The sequence below is a fragment of the Symphodus melops genome (genome assembly GCF_947650265.1).
Source record: "Symphodus melops genome assembly, chromosome: 23".
Taxonomy (NCBI): domain Eukaryota; kingdom Metazoa; phylum Chordata; class Actinopteri; order Labriformes; family Labridae; genus Symphodus; species Symphodus melops.
In genome coordinates, this window is record NC_136713.1 from 5012957 (window position 1) to 5030857 (window position 17901).

General features: G+C 40.9%; 2 protein-coding genes across 7 annotated transcripts in view; one reads left to right on the forward strand and one right to left on the reverse strand.

Moving 5' to 3' along the window:
- gpd2 (glycerol-3-phosphate dehydrogenase 2 (mitochondrial)) overlaps positions 1-17901 on the reverse strand; it is a 29025-nt gene that overhangs the window by 8405 nt on the left and 2719 nt on the right. For 3 of the 6 annotated variants that reach the window (XM_079335861.1, XM_079335862.1, XM_079335860.1), the window contains exons 3-10: positions 15258-15467; positions 6790-6908; positions 3742-3913; positions 3052-3176; positions 2873-2970; positions 2490-2653; positions 580-744; positions 25-169 (exon numbers count right to left, since the gene is read on the reverse strand). In XM_079335861.1, the coding sequence (XP_079191987.1) occupies positions 25-169; positions 580-744; positions 2490-2653; positions 2873-2970; positions 3052-3176; positions 3742-3913; positions 6790-6908; positions 15258-15414 (1145 nt within the window). In that variant the 5' untranslated portion in view covers positions 15415-15467. Of the gene's footprint in view, positions 1-24; positions 170-579; positions 745-2489; positions 2654-2872; positions 2971-3051; positions 3177-3741; positions 3914-6789; positions 6909-9934; positions 10074-15231; positions 15468-17901 lie in introns of those variants that run through there. The other 3 variants (XM_079335863.1, XM_079335865.1, XM_079335864.1) reach the window with 3 other exon arrangements.
- LOC306818327 (nuclear receptor subfamily 4 group A member 2-like) lies at positions 10343-15225 on the forward strand. The gene is made up of 6 exons (XM_079335866.1): positions 10343-10977; positions 11195-12012; positions 13198-13327; positions 13675-13832; positions 13929-14128; positions 14215-15225. The coding sequence occupies exons 1-6, from the start codon at positions 10902-10904 to the stop codon at positions 14489-14491; spliced, it is 1659 nt and encodes a 552-aa protein (XP_079191992.1). The 5' UTR covers positions 10343-10901; the 3' UTR covers positions 14492-15225.

Sequence of the window (17901 nt, forward strand, 5' to 3'; positions counted from 1 at the left end):
ATATTTATTTGAAGCGAGTCGTACCTGTAGTAACCAGGGATGACAATGTGAACACCTGCGCTCGGTTGGCAGATGTTTGCAGTCTCCTGGTTGTCCATTTTCCTCAGAGAGTCGGTGAACGGGCCGGTGGCATTGATCACACACTTCGCCTTCACATCAAATTCATTCCCTATACAAGAGAAATAATGAGGATAAAAAACAAAAATCTATTGTGCCATGTTTCTAAAAAACAAATGCTTTAGAGAGTTAGAAGTGTACTTCACATTAAACAGCTTAACAATGTTAACTATATAAATAATTGGTTTTAGAAATCTAAGGGTTGGCTGATGACTGAAAACGTTTCCACGCTGTCAGGGAAACAGGAAGTTGTCAAAAAGTTCCAAAACATGAAACGATCCGGACTGCTTTATTTATACAGAACCTTTAAACACCGGTTACAAATTGTTCTATCAACAATCTATAAATACAAACGCCTTCAAGGTAAATATACACACAGACAAAAAAAGTGCCGAGCAACTAATGGTATCTTTAAAAACTCTAATAGGAATCCTTTACACATGGGACGAGTGTTGGTCTTACCTGTGATGACGTCCCGGCAGCGGGCTCCACACACCTTCTCCTGGCCGGTCTCAGGGTCTTTTGTCTTCAGCAGGTGGACCACCTCTGTGTAGTTGGCAACAGCAGCGCCGTAGCGTGCGGAGGTGAGGGCGATGGCGAGGTTCATCCGTGCGTCATTGTGCTGCCCTGCAGGAGACGACGAAGTAGAGTGTGAGAATCTATCATTCATTGACTCTACAAGTATTCAAATGTCGTGTCCGAAACTTATTTCATCCAAAGAGTAATTGATTAGACACACACAAAAAAACCTCGTACAATCTGAGACAGAGAGAATATTATAAACAGCCAGGAGCACTCAAAAATGATCATTTTCATACTTTGTTCAGGTCATTTTTCACTTCAGCATATTCTTCCATCCTGCATGTGACAGAGGATTTAAAGCTATTTCTCTTTTTGACCCCAGTGTTTTCATACTAGTAAATCTCAACAAGGGTTTAAAATAGGTTGAGCTACGGAAACAGACATTAATCATGAAGCTCTTTAGTGAGACGAGTGTTAGTGTTGGTGTAAATAAAAACATCCTTTTTGTCGGTGACAGCAGCAGCAGCAGTCACCCAGACAGCCAGAGAAATATCTGCTGCTGCTCAGCCCGGCCGACCAACGACGACGCTCTTCTGTGCTCTACACCGCCGGGAGAGAAGGTCAGATTTCGAAATGTCACCGGCGTGATTGTTCCAGACGGCATAATTGGAGAAAAGACGCCCCACCCCTCCACTATTCCTCCACCATGCCTTCCCCTCGGAGCAGATGATGGAGGGTTGGGGGGAGGAGGAAATCAAACATATGCTGCTTTGCACCAAAGATGTGCTCTTCCTCTTTCCAGGCTGCAGTAAATCCACAAACCTGACCACTTATACTTTCACATCTCGAGGTTATCATTTATGCTGCGTTTTTATTCCATTTAAACAACTAAGAACTAAAGCGAGAGCCACATTTTAAGATCATGATCATTCATTTTTCGGACAAACATTTCATCCTTTAAATAGCCATATATAGATGTTTCTTCTTTCTTTAAATTAGACCTGTCCGCCAGTTGTCATCACACATGACGAGTTAATTTTCGAAAGTTGCCCACGGACACAACGTATTTTTATCGTTGGAGAGACTGACAGAAAAGGACGCCATCGGCACTGAGTCCCTCACACTCAGCTGGACACTGAGCATATGTTTGATTCTGTTCTGCAGCCATCTGGGGAACACGCAACCTTTAATGCCAGAGGGGGAAAAGAGGGCTTCCCACCAGCCTGTCAACACGTTTCATGAACACCAGTAGAGATGTCAGCGCTTGGGGCAACAATAAATCTCATTTAACAGAAATCTCCAGTCATGTCTAACTCTCAAGATTTGTAAACAATTTCATTAAAAATGCAGCTCATTGTGAATTCTATTTTTTTTTTTTTTTATCCCCTTTATTGTTTATTTTACCTTTAACGTCTTAAGAAGCTATGATACATTTTTATACGTCTGAAACACAAACCTCAGCTTTTGTTTATATTCTTAGACAGACAGATTAAAGAGCCTTTGCTGTATTTTCTCCATCCAGAGAAAGTCTCACTCCTCAGAAATGCTGGAAAATCTTTGTTTCCACAGGTTTGTTTTTTTTGTGTGTTTTAAGAGAGACACCTCTTAACTGTCAAGATCATAAATCATGATGTGATAATGCAATCGCGGCTAACCCATCATATCTACGAAAGAAAAGAGACAAGCCTGAAAAGGGTACAAACGGTGACTCAGCAGGAAATAAAGAGGTGAGTAATGAATCGACAAATGAACCGTGTCTTTCAGATTACTGTCCACACGTATAAGCATCTTAATAAAATGATCAGGTTTAATAAACATAGAGCTTGGAGAGATGTGGAGCCCCGACTCACCGTCATAGTAGACGATGGCTCCCACGAGCTTGTCCTTCTTGAGCATGGGAAACAGCTCCAAGGCTTTGGTCTTACTGAGGACGTAGCTGCTCTTCAGGCACTGGATCCCAGCCACCAGGTCGTACATTTTGATCCCTGCCCAGTAGTAAGGCAACTGCCACCATCTAGGGAGTAAACACAGAGAATAAAGAAGACTTCAGAGTTTTTTCACAGAGAACTTTTAAGGTCTTTTCTACAAAGAGAAAGCTGGTGTTAATTTTCCATCCAGATACATACAAACTATATGACATATTTTTAAAGATATAATGCATCTTGCAGAATATACAAAATATCAGCTGCTTTTTTTTACGTGCATTTTTCCCTAACATGTGTGATGCACTTACTTGTAAACAGGCAGCATGATTGGCAGCGGTGCAGACAGGTGGGGAGCTATCTCCAGGAGGTTGGCTCGCTCATGCAGGGCCTCTTTTACCATCATGTACTGTTCCAGTGGACAGAAGAAGAAGATGAAGAGAAAAGAGCAAATTACTGATATATTAAACATAAGAGGACAAATACCAACCTGTTCGTAGTCTAACTTCATGATGGCCTTCTGGAGATAGCGGACTCCTCCGTGAATTAGCTTAGTACTCCGACTGCTCGTCCCCGAGGAGAAGTCGCTTCTCTCCACGAGAGCAGTCTTGAGGTCTAGAAAAAAAAACAAACAACAGTAACAGTAAAGGGTAACTACATACAGTACATCTGCACAATGGTTTGTTAATGTTCCTCAACATCTTTTTCATGTTACAGGCTGTTTCTGAATTGTTGCATTTGAGAAGAAAATGCTAAAAGTAACATTTAATTTCACTCAGAAAAAACTCTTTTTTCCTGTTGAAGCTAGTCATCTTAAACACCCTGATTTCAGCTCTATGACTAAACATTAATAAGATCACACAATACGTTCTTAAACTAGATATTTACTTTTAAAGGTTCATTAATTTCCACAGGGCAGACAATAAACCACCACAACATTATCCTGCTGAAAAAGAAAATAAACCTGAACTGTGTCACTGTGGATGTTTAATAGGCCACACATAATGTCATCATTGCATTAAAGTACGGTATGTTGTTAGGTGTGTTTAACGCCTCACATACTGAAACAGTTTCTGCCAGCATGTGAGGCGTTTCCCTCCTTTTATAAAGGCTAAATGAAGACACTTCTCCACACTGGAACCTGTCACATCACGTGAGAAGCTGCAGAGAGCGATCTTACTGCGTGTGACAGCGTCTAAGGCACATCCTGCCCCCGTGGCTCCTCCTCCTACGATCAGAACGTCAAACTCCTCGGTGCTCTGCAGCGCGGAGAGCTGCGCCTGCCGAGAGGGAAACTCGTCGGCGTAGGGAACCCTCAGCTCAGCTTCTGCAGCCACATGAGCTAGCCGAGCCTGGATGTGACACAGATACGGCGGCATTAACACCATGAGCAACAGTACACAGATTGTCCTGCTTGCCTTTAAGCATGTAAATCAAGACTTTCTGTGTTGAAATCTTCTATGTTATTTTCTCTATATTAGCAGAAAATGTAGCAGCACTTTCCTTGAGGTGCATGTGAAACATCATAAGCAGCGTTCTAAGTATCATATGTTTATGTATAATCCCTGCATTATATTCTCCTCATTAAATGATATATTGCATAATGACTAGCAATCAATCATTTTAATACATTATGGATTTAGCGTGAATGGGTAATGACATTACGGTGACACATACAAATGTTTATAATATTCATCAGTGAGTTGTGATGGATGGAACATCATTCGTGAAAGTCGGCATGAATTAATTTCAGGGATTAGAAGAAGTGGCGACCGTTACAGTGGTCATGACTTTAAGACTTGATCATCTCTGCACCTGTCATGGAGATATTCTGGATTTAGTGTTCAAGTTCAGCACAACCCAAAAATGTTCTGCTGATTTCTACAAGTTGTTTTGATGGTTATTTTTTTAAGAGAACGCAGTTCAGTTGTCGTCGCCTAAATACACCTTTTGTTTTGTTGTTGAAGTTTGCTATCAATAAACGCGCTGAACAGGAAACTTTACTCTTGAACAAATGTAGCCAAACTAAAGACAAATGATTACTGAGCTGCAGGTTTGCAAAATATTTGTTGAAAAAAACATCCTGTTTTACATTTAAAATAAGATTATTTACCAGTGTAGTTCTATGATCAATATTATAAATATTTACCAATACCTTAATGTCACTTCCACAGACATATTTACAGATGTATATAAATGTTTTTTTGTATCATTTATTATAGTTTTCTTAAGCTCATACTCGGCTGCATACATCAGATATGTATGGTGCTTATGATGTCTCTTTGTCACCTGGAGTGTTGCTAAAAAAAAGAAGACAAAAATGTAATTGATGGAAGCAAAGCAAGACTGGCTGAGGGTCACTATGTGCTGCATCATGCTGCTCAGCTTTGCAAAAGAAGAGAAAAACACAACTTAAATCACATAGTCAGTGGCTCATTGTCTGATTAGCAAATTTTTAAGGCATAAGCACAGCGAATACAAGACAAGCACAGCTCCCCCCTGATTTGATGAGGTGGGATTTCACCTCTAATGAAATATTTATTCATATTTCCAGTTAGCAGTTGGAGCTAAATGATTGCATCAAGCTGCTTTGAAACAAACGTGGCATTTGACTTGCAAATAGAAGCAGGCGTTTGTGATTTAGGCCTACGACCACAAACAAAGACGGTGATATAATCATTGTCTATTTTCGATGATGCACACTGACAAACACCGTCGGAGAATTAAGCACCAGCGTGGCCCCCTGTAATCAAGTTAAGTCACAGCGCAGCCCATGCTAATAGCCAATCGGCCGCTGTCTTGATAACTTCTCCAAGCCATATGCCCTTGTAAAGGAGACAAGACTGACGTTCATGTCATCAGCAGTGCAATTACTGGGATTAGAGGCATGCATGATTACAAACTATCGTGAAAAAAATAATAATTATAATTCATCAGGGTCGACATCTTGCTTACCAATCCAGGCTTGGTTGAGAGGATGAAGGTGGGCAAACAGAGGTATCGCGTGGACACAAAACAGAGTTCACATTAGGTTGTACAGTCAAATAAAGGCTGGTATGTAGCTGTGAGTCTGGCCTGAAATAGCTCTATGTCAGGTCAAAAGTCAGGGGAGAAACACACAGCTGCTTGTCCATCTCAAATGAAGTCACACCTCGTAGTTATTTATGTTCAAGAGCACGGTCAGTGGCCGCGTTTCGAGACTTGAACCGTCTTTCAAGGACAGCGGTGCAACAGTTTAAAGCCTGTATTTGTAAACCTCTTCTGGGAGAAATTACTACATTTATAATTTGGCTGCGAGCGAAGAGATGTTCAGCTGTGTTTCCATGGTAACCAGCACAACTTTGAACTAATTTACCAACGAGCTACAAATGAAAATCTCTACATGAAAGGAATGCACTGATGAAATACTTTCAGATGCTCTCATGTCTGCATGCAAAGTGTGAAGACGTAGACAGGTAGCTAAGCTTAGCACAAAGGCTTCCACTAGATGGAAACTGTTAACTTGGCTGCATCTGAAAGTAACAAAATCTGCCTACTCACTTTAACATGTTGCTTTTAATTTGCTAAGAGCCAGTTTCCTTCTTTACGTTGGCTGCACTGTTTCTCGGCTTGAACCCCCCAAAAAAAAGGCCCTGGAGAGAACTCGGCTGCCTGCCGACCGTTTCAGACTTTATGCACAGCTACGTTAGCCAACAGCAGACTTGAGATTAATTTTCAGTTAACTCCCCTGACACAACACCTTACATATTTACTTTATGTTTTGACGAGCTCCAAAAGCAGCCACGCCTCCGAAAGAACAAGCTGTATTCATTCCTACATTATAATTATTATACAAATATATGTCGCTGGGCCAGGAGGAGGAGGATGCATCTTGTACACCAGCTGGGAAGGAATACTTTAAAATAAAAAAGTAAACACACTTTGGAGATGAAAAATAAACACATTCCTGAATTGACTGTACAGTATGCAGGCATGTCCATACAGGCACTCCCTCTCAGACTAGAAGACTTTTCAGGCCAGAGAAAGAGTCTGTATGAAGATTTTGAACTGTCCAGGTTGGAAAAGAGTCTAAACAGCATATAGAGGAAAACCTTGGAGTTTCAACAACAACATATTTAATAGAAGAAGGCTTTAAAATATCGTATCTGCCTTCAAACTCTGCAAAAATAAAGTTCTTAAGCTCATGCAACAAAAAAAGCAATGCAATAACAGGTAACATGAAATCCACCAAACCTACCTGTGTCTTTTTGTACTCGATGAGCTGCGACAGGCCAAAAACCGTAGCCACTGCCCCGCCACCTATGATCGCTGTTCGTTTCAGAGCCTTCCTGAACGCCATCGTTGGCCCTGCAGAACAAAAAGAGTAAAGTGCAGTGAGAAGACGCAGCAGGGGTTATAAGACTTCTGAAATGACAGGTGATCATGTGAAGGAAGCATGCGTGGGTAAGAGAGGGAGGGAGCAGGATAGAGACTAAGGCATGTGGGATGGTCCAAAAAGTCAGGCTGAAACAGACGGGGGGAGAAAAGTTGAACACGTTTGTCATGTGTTGTAAATGAACCACAGGAAAACTGTGGTGTTTTATAATCTTGAGCTGCATCTCACAATCCTCTTCATCGTCGATGAATACACCACTTACGTTAGGAATGAATGGATTAGTTGAAAATTCTGATTATAAATATTAACCTTGCGATCACATAAAACAGAAAAATAGATAATCAGAGGAGCAGGAATAATGACTCTCACCAGTCCTTTCAATTACAAAATAAAATCTGTGTTTTTTCTGCAACACTTTTGTTTCCGTGATTCTGGTCGCACTGTGTAAGTTTGCATGTTTGAAACCTCTTCATAAAAGGATGATTAAATGAAGAAGAATATCTGGAGTTAACCACATTTTCATAAACACCTAATGAGCAGAGCATGACAGCAGCAGGGCCTCATTCCCACCAGGAGAAGCTCAAATCAAGTATTTTGAGTTTAGAATAAAGGTTTCTCACACTGGAGCAGCTTCTAATGCATTTTAATAAAACTCAGCTACAGATGGCCCAAATGTCAATAACTAGTATGGTGTGACAAATGAATCATAACAAGTAGTATGCTGTCGGGTCAACAACACATTTTTATTTTTTTTACATTGCTATATCTTTGACGTGTTTGCACCTGCATTTGCCTGAAAACAGCCCGACGGCATTGTGAGTTGACTGATTACAGAAGTTCTCCAGGCCCTTGTATAACCTGTTATACAGAGCTGAAACTTAAAAGTGAACTATCCAAACTGCATGTGTAGGATGCTAACAGTATGACTGATGTAAGATTTTAAAACAGACGAAGATAGATCTGTTCGACTGCGTGAGATAATGAATCACTGGCTTTTTTTTATAAATAATTTTCATTCTTTAATGGCTGAAAAAAAACGACACCAGTGCCCGTGAAGTCAAACTGAATCGAACACATGACTTCCTCACAAAAGTTGCAATTTTAACTTAGTGTCTTAAATGACCTCACGCTGAACTTGGGCTTTCTTTAAACCTTTCCTATCAGTGATCAGTGCATTCATGTGAGACAGAGGGAAGTCAAGGCCTTATAAAATATCCTGTTGTCATGATAAACTGTATTACATGTATGGTAGATTTAGAGTAAACCTTAACATGTAATAAGGCTGCAACCCCATAGACAAAACACACCAACATTTCTGCAATGAGCCAATACAGGCAGATATATGTTCAGAGGTTGGCTGACTCCTCCTTCTCAAAGTGATTGACTGAAACTATTCGGTGATACAGTCAAATAAGTTCCAGCATCAGAACATAAGTTAACCTACTTAGCATGTTGGCATTCATAACACCGAATTAAATAATCAAAACCTACTCTGTAACATACTACAGGATCTCACACCTCAGACTGTGAAAGCCAAACATCACAATAATTAGCCTGAGGCAACAATTACGACTGGGACTTTTTGTTTGGTGCTTCACCCGCTGAACCACAAAAACCAACGTGGACGTACCATTAAACCTGAAATAACAGCCCATCCCAATTCACGGCCCAGTCCCTCCCAATTACTAACCTGGAGTAGCCATACATTTTGACACATAAGGACAGGTCTACATTATTTTTGTTGATCAAAAATAAGAATAAAAAGCAACAGGACACACAAAAAAATAATATCAACGACAACATCTGTCCAAGAGACACGGAATAATGCTTGTATGTGTTACAGACAGACACACAAAGGGAAACAATTCACAAACAAATGAGTCTAACAAAGAATTTTCTGGGAGTCAGTTGTACAACCAGGCATCCTCTAGAATCTGCTTCTTTCACTTTAGATTGAAAAACATTTCACGACGCCAGTTCCTTCAGTTTTGCAACAGACTCCAGGTTGATTAACAAAAAGCCTGATTTCCAGTCAAGGACGCACGGTATGCTGCATTAACCACATGGAGACACTGAGCAGAGGTGCTGAACCCCTCTGGGGGGGTCACACCCCCATAATAGAGGGGCCCAAAAAATCTGATGAACATTTAAAGTTGTATAGTCTTTGCACATAAAGATGGACTATTTTATTAAGGTATATGTTTTAAAGTCTATACAAAGACCCTTTTTATATTCTGCTTATAGCCAGCTGTGCGTAACAATATTTGCCTGGGACACTGGGGGTCCCCAGACTCTGCCCCCCTTATTTTTGGGGGGTCGTGACCGGAACCCCCTGGACTAACACAGGTATAAAACAAAGCATAGGTTTGACAGGAACTACAACATGAAATCAGACTCATTATGAGTCAGCATGTGTGGGGGCTTCCTCACTGTGAAGGGGATTTTCTTTTTTCTTTTTAATAGTTGAAAGATCCCATTGACTGTTTGCCTGTTTTAATCTCCACGTATTTTCACATCATAACAAGGATTCTCAAGAGCAGGTTTCCTCATTAACAGCAGGTGGTAGTACATCATAAAGTTTATTTTATTATTGCTTCATTGTTGCGTTGTAGCATTACCACACAAGAGGAAGTCGCCGTTGTCTAACCCTGAAATCTTACAGAGCTCAGTTTGGTCTTAACAGTCACGACTAAGCGCTTTACGTTATAAAAATAAGACGAGTTATAATTACACCTCCACAGGAAGAAACTGGATATGGTTGAAGGAAAATAAAACCTGCTTTTTTACAGTTTAAAATAAAATAAATTGAACACATTAGCTTAGCATGTCCTTTGGTGTAAGAAGCAGACAGAAGAGGTTATTTCTTCGTTGTCATGGGATCGCAGATGTTGCTCCGCTTTTTGGCTCGAGGCCAACAAAAACAGGAAAACAACAAAGAAGGGAAATGTTAAAAAATGTCCACAAGACACTCTGCGACAGATAAGGCGTTTACACTTACAGGCTTTCTTGTTTTGTGGCTGAGTGAAACTCGCTCGGGGCGATGCCGTGCGGCGACTGAGGACATCGGTTGTTATCTAAAACCGTGGCCTGGGTTTGACAGCTACAACCAGGAAGCTGAGCATTCAGGAGCGACGCAGCGGGACAGCCAATCGGAGCGCAGTGCTCGAGCAAGCTCGTCCAATGGCGTTAAAGCAAAGGCGGGGCCATGTTGTTGACGTAAAGGGAGGGTGATATTGCGCAACAGTGGTCTCCCTTTCATCCTCCGCTCTCTGAGGATAATAATAAAGAGGGAGAAGTCACACCATCTGTCGTTTTCTCTGTCTTTCAGGACAGTAGGCATGTAAAAAAAATAAGAAATCCTTTAACATATGACGTATTTTGCTGATTCTGGATATAGTTCTTACACTTACATGTGTTTTAAACTGTTAAATCCTACTCTTTAATCTGTGTTCAACAGATTAAAGACCAGCTGTTGAACATGATCTGAGAGAGCTGAGAGAAATCTACTTGATGTCGCTGCCCCAACTTTAAGTTATAAAAAATGCAACTCGAGCCCTTAGATGCGCTCTAAGAAAGTGGGCTATAAGCATTATTTCCACATTACATGATCCACTGTCTGTGCCAACAGCAGTCAATGACCCCCACACACACCACCCCGCCCCTTTGGGTCTTGTGCGTAATAGGGTTTGGCAGAGAGGTGCGCACCGCGTAAACAAAAGCACATTGTCGGTGTCACTGGCAGCCAGTGTGAAAACCAAAGAGTGGGAGAAGTGAGCAGTGATTTCCTTTGCTCTCCACACAGCGAGTGGACATTTTTTGGCTGCAGCTACAGCTTTAGAGATCTGCAAAAGATGGGATTACTTTGCACTGTTCTCTTGCACTGGATGGAGCTCTGAGGTATTTGATTGTTACTCTTTTTCTCCCCAAATCTTTGAGAATTTTGTCAAGCATTTAAGTGATACCTGATGTTTTTGTTTCATATTAGGAAACTTCTAACGGGCATAAACATCCTTTGGAAAATAACAAAACTAAAGCCCACAGGTAATTAGCCATGGAATTTACTCTGCAAAATAAAAAAGTGCCATTGAGCTGTTATAAGTTCATTGTTTTGAGGTAGAAGCTATCTTTCACTCAGTGACATTTTCTAAGAAATGTGTTTTTTAGACATTACAAAGAAACATTTCAAATCAAGCTTAATAGATGTTCATATCTTATTTGTCCACTTGACAAAATAAACTAAATTACGACCATGTTATAGGGGCCATGCCGTGCGTCCAGACCCAGTGCGGCTCCTCTCCACAAGGAGCCAGCCTGGCGTCTCAGAACGCCGGAGGAGAGCGCAGCTGCGACTTTCTCACTCCGGAGTTTGTCAAGTTCAGCATGGATCTCACGAACAGTGAAGTCTCTGCTACAACTTCGGGGCCAAATTTTGGCTCTTTGGGTGACACTTTCAGCTCTGGATACGACGTGAAGCCTCCATGTCTCTTCCAGGTGCCGGTGCAAGGGGAGCTTTCGTGCGTAAAGTTGGAGGATGCGCACGGTTGTCCGCGATATCAGCCGAATCAGCACCAGTCAGACGAAATACTTCCCTCGCCTGGTTCTGTTTACTACTACCGCTCTCCATCACCTCACAATATCACCTCCAACTTCCAGACTCCAACAGCACACATATGGGAGGACTCCGGCTCTCTGTACACTTTTCGACAGGACTATTTAGCTGCGGCTCACAGGAAAAATGCTCTCTCCAGATTCTCCCTTTTTTCCCTTAAACACGCGCCACACAGCGCACACCACGTCAAATTTGACGGCTCTCTCCACGTGTCCATGAGCTTGGAAACAGCCGGGGCTCACCAGCCGCTGGACAGCTCCGGGGTTTTGGGAAAGCAGCCCGGAGTTGGGTATCCTCACCCTCTCCAGCTCGCACATGGCCACCACTTTATGGACTACCACCAGACTTCTTTAGCTCCCGGCCGGGGATCTCTGAATACGGAGGGGCTGTGCGCGGTGTGCGGGGATAACGCAGCGTGCCAGCACTATGGAGTGCGCACATGCGAGGGCTGCAAGGGCTTCTTTAAGGTTCGTTTCAGTGCAACCTAATTTTAAAGCAGCAGGACAAAGCTTACATTTTTACATGGATATTTTCAGGCAGATGTAGAAAATGTCTTTACAATCCTGAACATTTTACTTTTTTTTTTTTTTTAAAAAGGAAAGAAGTATATGTCAAACTTCTGAAATTTGGAAAACAAAATCTCATGATGCTGTCATGAGAACTTGAAAAACCTGTAATTCATTTTCATCCTCAAAAACCTTCATTGCCACACTGTCTTCTTCTAAAACGTTAACTGAAGTAGTAAGCTATCTTGTAAGAATCCCCCTGAGACCCATGACTAGCCTGCTAAATTGGTCATTTTTCTCCTCATGCACGTCTTGATATCTTGACTCTTGAGGGTTTTAGGGCAAAATGTCCTGTATGAAAATGGCCGCCAACGTGCCCTGAATAAAAACCCTCCTCTTCTTCTCTCTGAAGGAGATTCCCAAGGGGCATATCTCCAAATTACGAATGACCACGACCCTGTATTTACCCAGACTGCCCTGTCCGCCTTGTTGAATGCCTTATGCTGCCTCAGATGGCCCACAGGAGCAGGAGTGCTGCTGCTAATTTTTTAAAAGCTCATTTAAGGCTTTTTACTTTAAAACGTGTTGTAAAAAAAAAGGTCCTTCATGTTGAACAATTTCCCAAGAGTCTAAGAAAACGCTTCCAAATGCCACCAGATTAGACTGACTCTCAAAGGTGTGTCAAAGGAAAAAAAATCGACAAAAAGTGAACATTTTGGAACAGTTGTCCACTATGTAATTGGTTGTTAAGGGACCAATTTTATTCTTGAATTCTCTTTAAAGGTCCTCTAATTAAAATGCAGCAACAAACTGTCCAAAAATATTTATCTAACTTATTGTGATTTTCGGGGGGTTAACTGCCCTATTTTAATCAGAATCCCCTAAGAGACCACTAAAAAATTAATTTACAAACACATTTGAGGTATCTGAGGTATATTTGTGTTGCAAAGTTTCCTTTGACCTAACTAGCTTTTTTAACAAACATGGTTTTTAGTATCAAACTGTTCAAAATTCAGTTAATTTAACTCAAAGGTACTTTTTAGCATTGCCTCGTAACATGCATCAGGTTAAAGTCAGTGTCTAATGAGCAGACCTTATTGAAACCTTGTTCTTTGTGAAATATAACACATTTCATTATATATGCAGCGAACAGTACAGAAAAATGCCAAGTACGTGTGTTTGGCCGCCAAAAGCTGCCCTGTGGACAAACGCAGGAGGAACCGGTGTCAATACTGTCGATTCCAGAAGTGCCTCGCTGTGGGAATGGTCAAAGAAGGTAATCCCTAAAAAACATATTTTATGTCAAATTTGAAATTTCAGTAGCATTGACTCCTATTTAATTGATAGCCAAGCCTTGTGCCACACAAAGTGTTTGTATGTCATTTCTCCTGATTTACAATTTGCAGAGAATTTGTTCAGATTATAGACAAAAACATGTGAGGAGTTGGTGGAGAAAAATCTGATTTCTCTCCTGCATGTCCAAATGTCATAAAGCTAAATAGTATTGAGATGTAGGAAATCTGAAAATGCACAAAAAAAGAAATGGAGAATTGACCTGACTGTCATATTATATTTCTACAATTTAAACAAGAAGTTAAAAAAAAGTCCCATGTTTGTCTGCAGTTGTGAGGACTGATGGTCTGAAAGGTCGAAGAGGTCGCCTGCCGTCCAAACCTAAAGCTCTCCCTGACTCTTCTGTACCCGTCAGCTCCCTCCTGAGCGCCCTCATCAGGGCACATGTGGAATCAAACCCCCCGCCCTCTCTCCTGGAATACTTAAAAGTAAGAAATATGTGCAACCCTTTACTTTAAAATGATATGTGAGAGGCTAATGAAAATTTCTATTCTCCATTTTTTCTGATGGCGATCCTTCAAAAGTTTAAGGAGAGTCCAGCAAGTCCTCTGGGAGACGATGCTCAGCACGTGCGGCAGTTTTACGACCTTCTTACCAGATCGATGGAGGTGATTCGGGGTTGGGCTCAGAAGATCCCAGGCTTTACGTCTCTTCCAAAACACGACCAAGACCTCCTCTTCTACTCAGCTTTTCTGGAGCTCTTTGTCTTAAGGTGTTCATACAGGTAAACTGATTCAGAATCTGGATGCATGTAGAAGCTTTCAGACAGGTTTCTCTTTTTCACACTTGTAGCACGTCATTCTATTTCAGATCCAAGCCAGAGGAAGGGAAGCTGATCTTCTGCGATGGCTCTGTGTGGCACCGGCTCCAGTGCCTGCGGGGCTTTGGGGAGTGGATCGACAGTATTGTGGAATTCTCCGCCAATCTGCAGAGGATGAACCTAGATGTGTCCACCTTCTCCTGCGTGTGCACGCTCGCTCTGGTCACGGGTGAGATTCTCAAAAGATTCTGCCTAATAAGCTACTCGTGCAGCACTCAAGTGTATCAGCCCAAGGATGCAGAGAATGAAATGATCCCGCATGTATAGATACAAAAAACATAACTGACCTTGAGAAAAAAAAAGCAGAACCTTAAATATTTGTCGTTCTGTGCTAATTATCAAATTATGCAGGAAGACATCAATTAATTTGAAAAATAACCTTTTCTGCTCATCAGAACTAAACCCTGTGCTTTCTGTTAAGACTGTAAAATTATAATAATAATAATCATATTAGAATCACTCAATTTTAACTAGAAAAAGCACCCACACATTGAGTTTGGAGTGACACCTTTGCACTATTCAATAAGCTTTAGTGCAAAGCAATACATCTTATGTCATAGCTGATTTTGTCATGTACTGTACATGCCAAAGTAAAATGATCAGCTCGCTTTTTTTCTAACAGTCTAACAGTCTTGACCCTCTGCAGCAGCTTCAAGCATTAAAAATAAGCACAAAGAATTCCACAATCCCCTCACTGATGACCAGTGAAAGGTCATAAAGAGGGTTCAGTGATAAATCCTCGAGAAGGTTTAACTGATAATGATGATAAATGTTTAAATAGTCATTAATTATTGTTGTAAATAAAAAGTCAAATTGGTGAGCTCAAAGTGACGGATAAATGTGAAAAAGCAAAGAACAGAAACTTAAAACCTTTTGACTTTACAAAAAGTAAAAGGGTAAATGTTTTACTGTAACATATTACGTTTTTATGTCCTCGTCTGTCAGTTTTATCAGATTATTGTTTTCAAAGTTTCAATCTTTCTTTTGCTGTTTTTATTCCCTCATACCTGTGGCTGAAATGTGACAAACGCACCATCAGAGCGGCACGGACTGAAGGAGCCAAAGAAGGTGGAGGAGCTGCAGAACAACATCGTTAAATGTTTGAAGGAGAGGGACGGAGGCTCAGACTGCTGGTCTAACTCTTTGTCCAGACTTTTGGAAAAACTGCGAGAGCTCCGCACTCTGTGCATCCAGGGCCTGCAGAGGATTTTCTACCTGAAGCTGGAGGATCTGGTGCCGCCGCCTGCAATAATAGATAAGTTATTCCTCGACACGTTGCCATTTTAGAGACAAGAGAGAAATCACAAGGGGACAGGTTTTTTTTTTTCATCATCAAGTCATTCGGCACAGTGACATCTGTGCACTGCATTTAAAACAAATTCACGTTTAAATTTCAGCTGTTGAATCATGTTTTCTTAAAAAATAAAAAAATATTCCTACTTTATTTAATTTTTATACATTTGGCAGCTAAAGAGCTTCCTTCATTATTTTGTTCTTCTCAGCCTGTGTAGAGTTTTGATACCAGTGTGTCCCTTTCATAAAAAATAAAAAAAATTGTCCAATAGTAATTAATATTATAGACTCATATTTGGGATATTGATGTTGTAGGTGAAAGTTAATTGTCATTGTCCATGTTTTAATAAATACATAAACGCTACTGCTGCTGTATTTCTCTTTTTCATTTCATCTTCTCGTGTCTTTAAAATATCAGCCAAACCTTAGAGATTAAATTCGTTTTACAACAAGTCATTTTGTCACATTTATACAGATTTGATTGGACAAATACTCAAAAGATCCAGATGCATAATCCACATGCTGTGATTTTTCAATTCCATTAAAGCTTCATATTTGGATTGTGGCATGCAGCTGAGAAATTCTAATACATTATTCTATGAGACATGAAGATATGGGTGTAACGTGTGTGTGTGTGTTTGTGGGGGGGTGTTTGTGAGTGTGTTTATGGCCCCTGGCTGCCTGACATTTCTGCAGCCCGTTGGTTATATGTGGCATTAAAGAAAGTCAGATTACTGCCGCTTTTTCTAAAAATACAAGTCCCATAAATAAAATCTTTGACCTCTGGGTCGACATCCTCACATGGCATCCTCATGTCTGTCAGTTTGTTTACATTTTTTTGGGCTTTTTGTCCTTAAAAACCACCGTCTCGAGGTAACAACCAAATCTTTATGTGTAAAATATCTAATGAATCATAATCAGATCTCCAGGGAGAAATTAAATCATTTCAAATCATCCAAGCTGATTGGTACCGGCCTCATTCTTGTCTCCAATCAATGCAACATGTGTTTTCATCTATACGGGAAGATGATTGATTTTATGGGTTGGAAAAGGTCTTTTAAAAACAAAAAAATGAGATGATTTTCCCATGGAGGTTTTAATAGGCCTGCAGATCAATATTGAAGGCTGTTCAATGCTTTGGCATAGCAGGAAGAGATTGAAATTAATCAATAGCAGTATTGGATAAAAGTCCAATTTATTCTGATGAAGATGGTGATTGACAGGCAGAGAGAGAGAGCGAGCATTGGCGCCCCCTGTGGTCAAAGCAGCATCTTTTATTTCAACAAGGCAGCACATCTCGAATCATGAACATCAGAAGGTTTAGGTCAAATAGATTACTTCTGATGTATAGTTTTTCAATATGATTGATCAGAGATGGTATCACTGTAAAAAAACGTGGCCTCAAAAAGAATCCAAGTATCGTAAATTTTGATTATCTCTTAAAAAGCTTAAAAATCTACCTTCTGGGTTCAGAAGCTGCAGAAACTGTTTTTGTGTGTGTGTGTGTGTGTGTGTGTGTGTGTGTTTATATGTGCGTGTGTGTGGGGGTGGGGGGTCGGAGGGGTGACGCCACCTGAAGCCCTCCGGCAGGTCGAGACGGCACAGGAGCATCAGGTATTTTTATCTCAAGAGCACGACTGGTGAGCGGCTCTGACCGCCGACTTTGATCTCTGCATCCATCCAGCTTCAATACAGCTTAACCCCTTATCACGGCCAGCACAGAGACCGCCGGCATCAAGACGGATTTACAGGCAGGGACCCCCGTTCACTTTCAACATGTAATCCAATACAGATTATAACAGATTAGTGAAGATGAGACAGATATTTGGCATTTGATTGGGCTGTTTATGTGAACCCTTTGTTTGTCGTCTCTTCTCCACGTGGTTCACTTGAATTGTCTCAATCTATATTGTTTTTCACTGCCAGTGAATTAAAACTGTTCCATCGTCAACACCCAAACATGTGTTCTCAAAAATTAATCTCAAATATATCCAATGTGGGATTAAAATGGACAACACCTTCATATTCCTCCACTGAGATGATCTTATTCCTGTGGCTGATATCAGAGTATTGTCTCCAGTTAAGATGTTGAGAAAAGAAGGAGTGCAGGCGCTTTCGCTCAAATGACACAAAAAAGGTTTCTCTGAATCACAATGTTTCGACCAGATGACCTATGTGACCATACACTCAATTTACGGTTCGATATGTATCACACGAGGATTTTTTTTAGATTCAAGTCATACCGGCTGCTCACCAACATGTCTGCTTCTTAATTGGCGCTGAGGCTTTTCATAGAGCTTTATTTGTTTAGGAAAGCTAACAAGTGGATTTTATATTAAAACAGATTAGTATTTGATCACAATGAAGGGTCCCCTTAACAACTA

Bases quoted from the DNA above. Each gene is read 5' to 3' on its own strand.
- LOC306818327 (XM_079335866.1), top strand. From the start codon at position 10,902: ATGTTTTTGTTTCATATTAGGAAACTTCTAACGGGCATAAACATCCTT. The intron at 10,978-11,194 runs GTAATTAGCCAT...ACCATGTTATAG, and splicing joins AACAAAACTAAAGCCCACAG to GGGCCATGCCGTGCGTCCAG. The intron at 14,129-14,214 runs GTAAACTGATTC...ATTCTATTTCAG, and splicing joins GTCTTAAGGTGTTCATACAG to ATCCAAGCCAGAGGAAGGGA.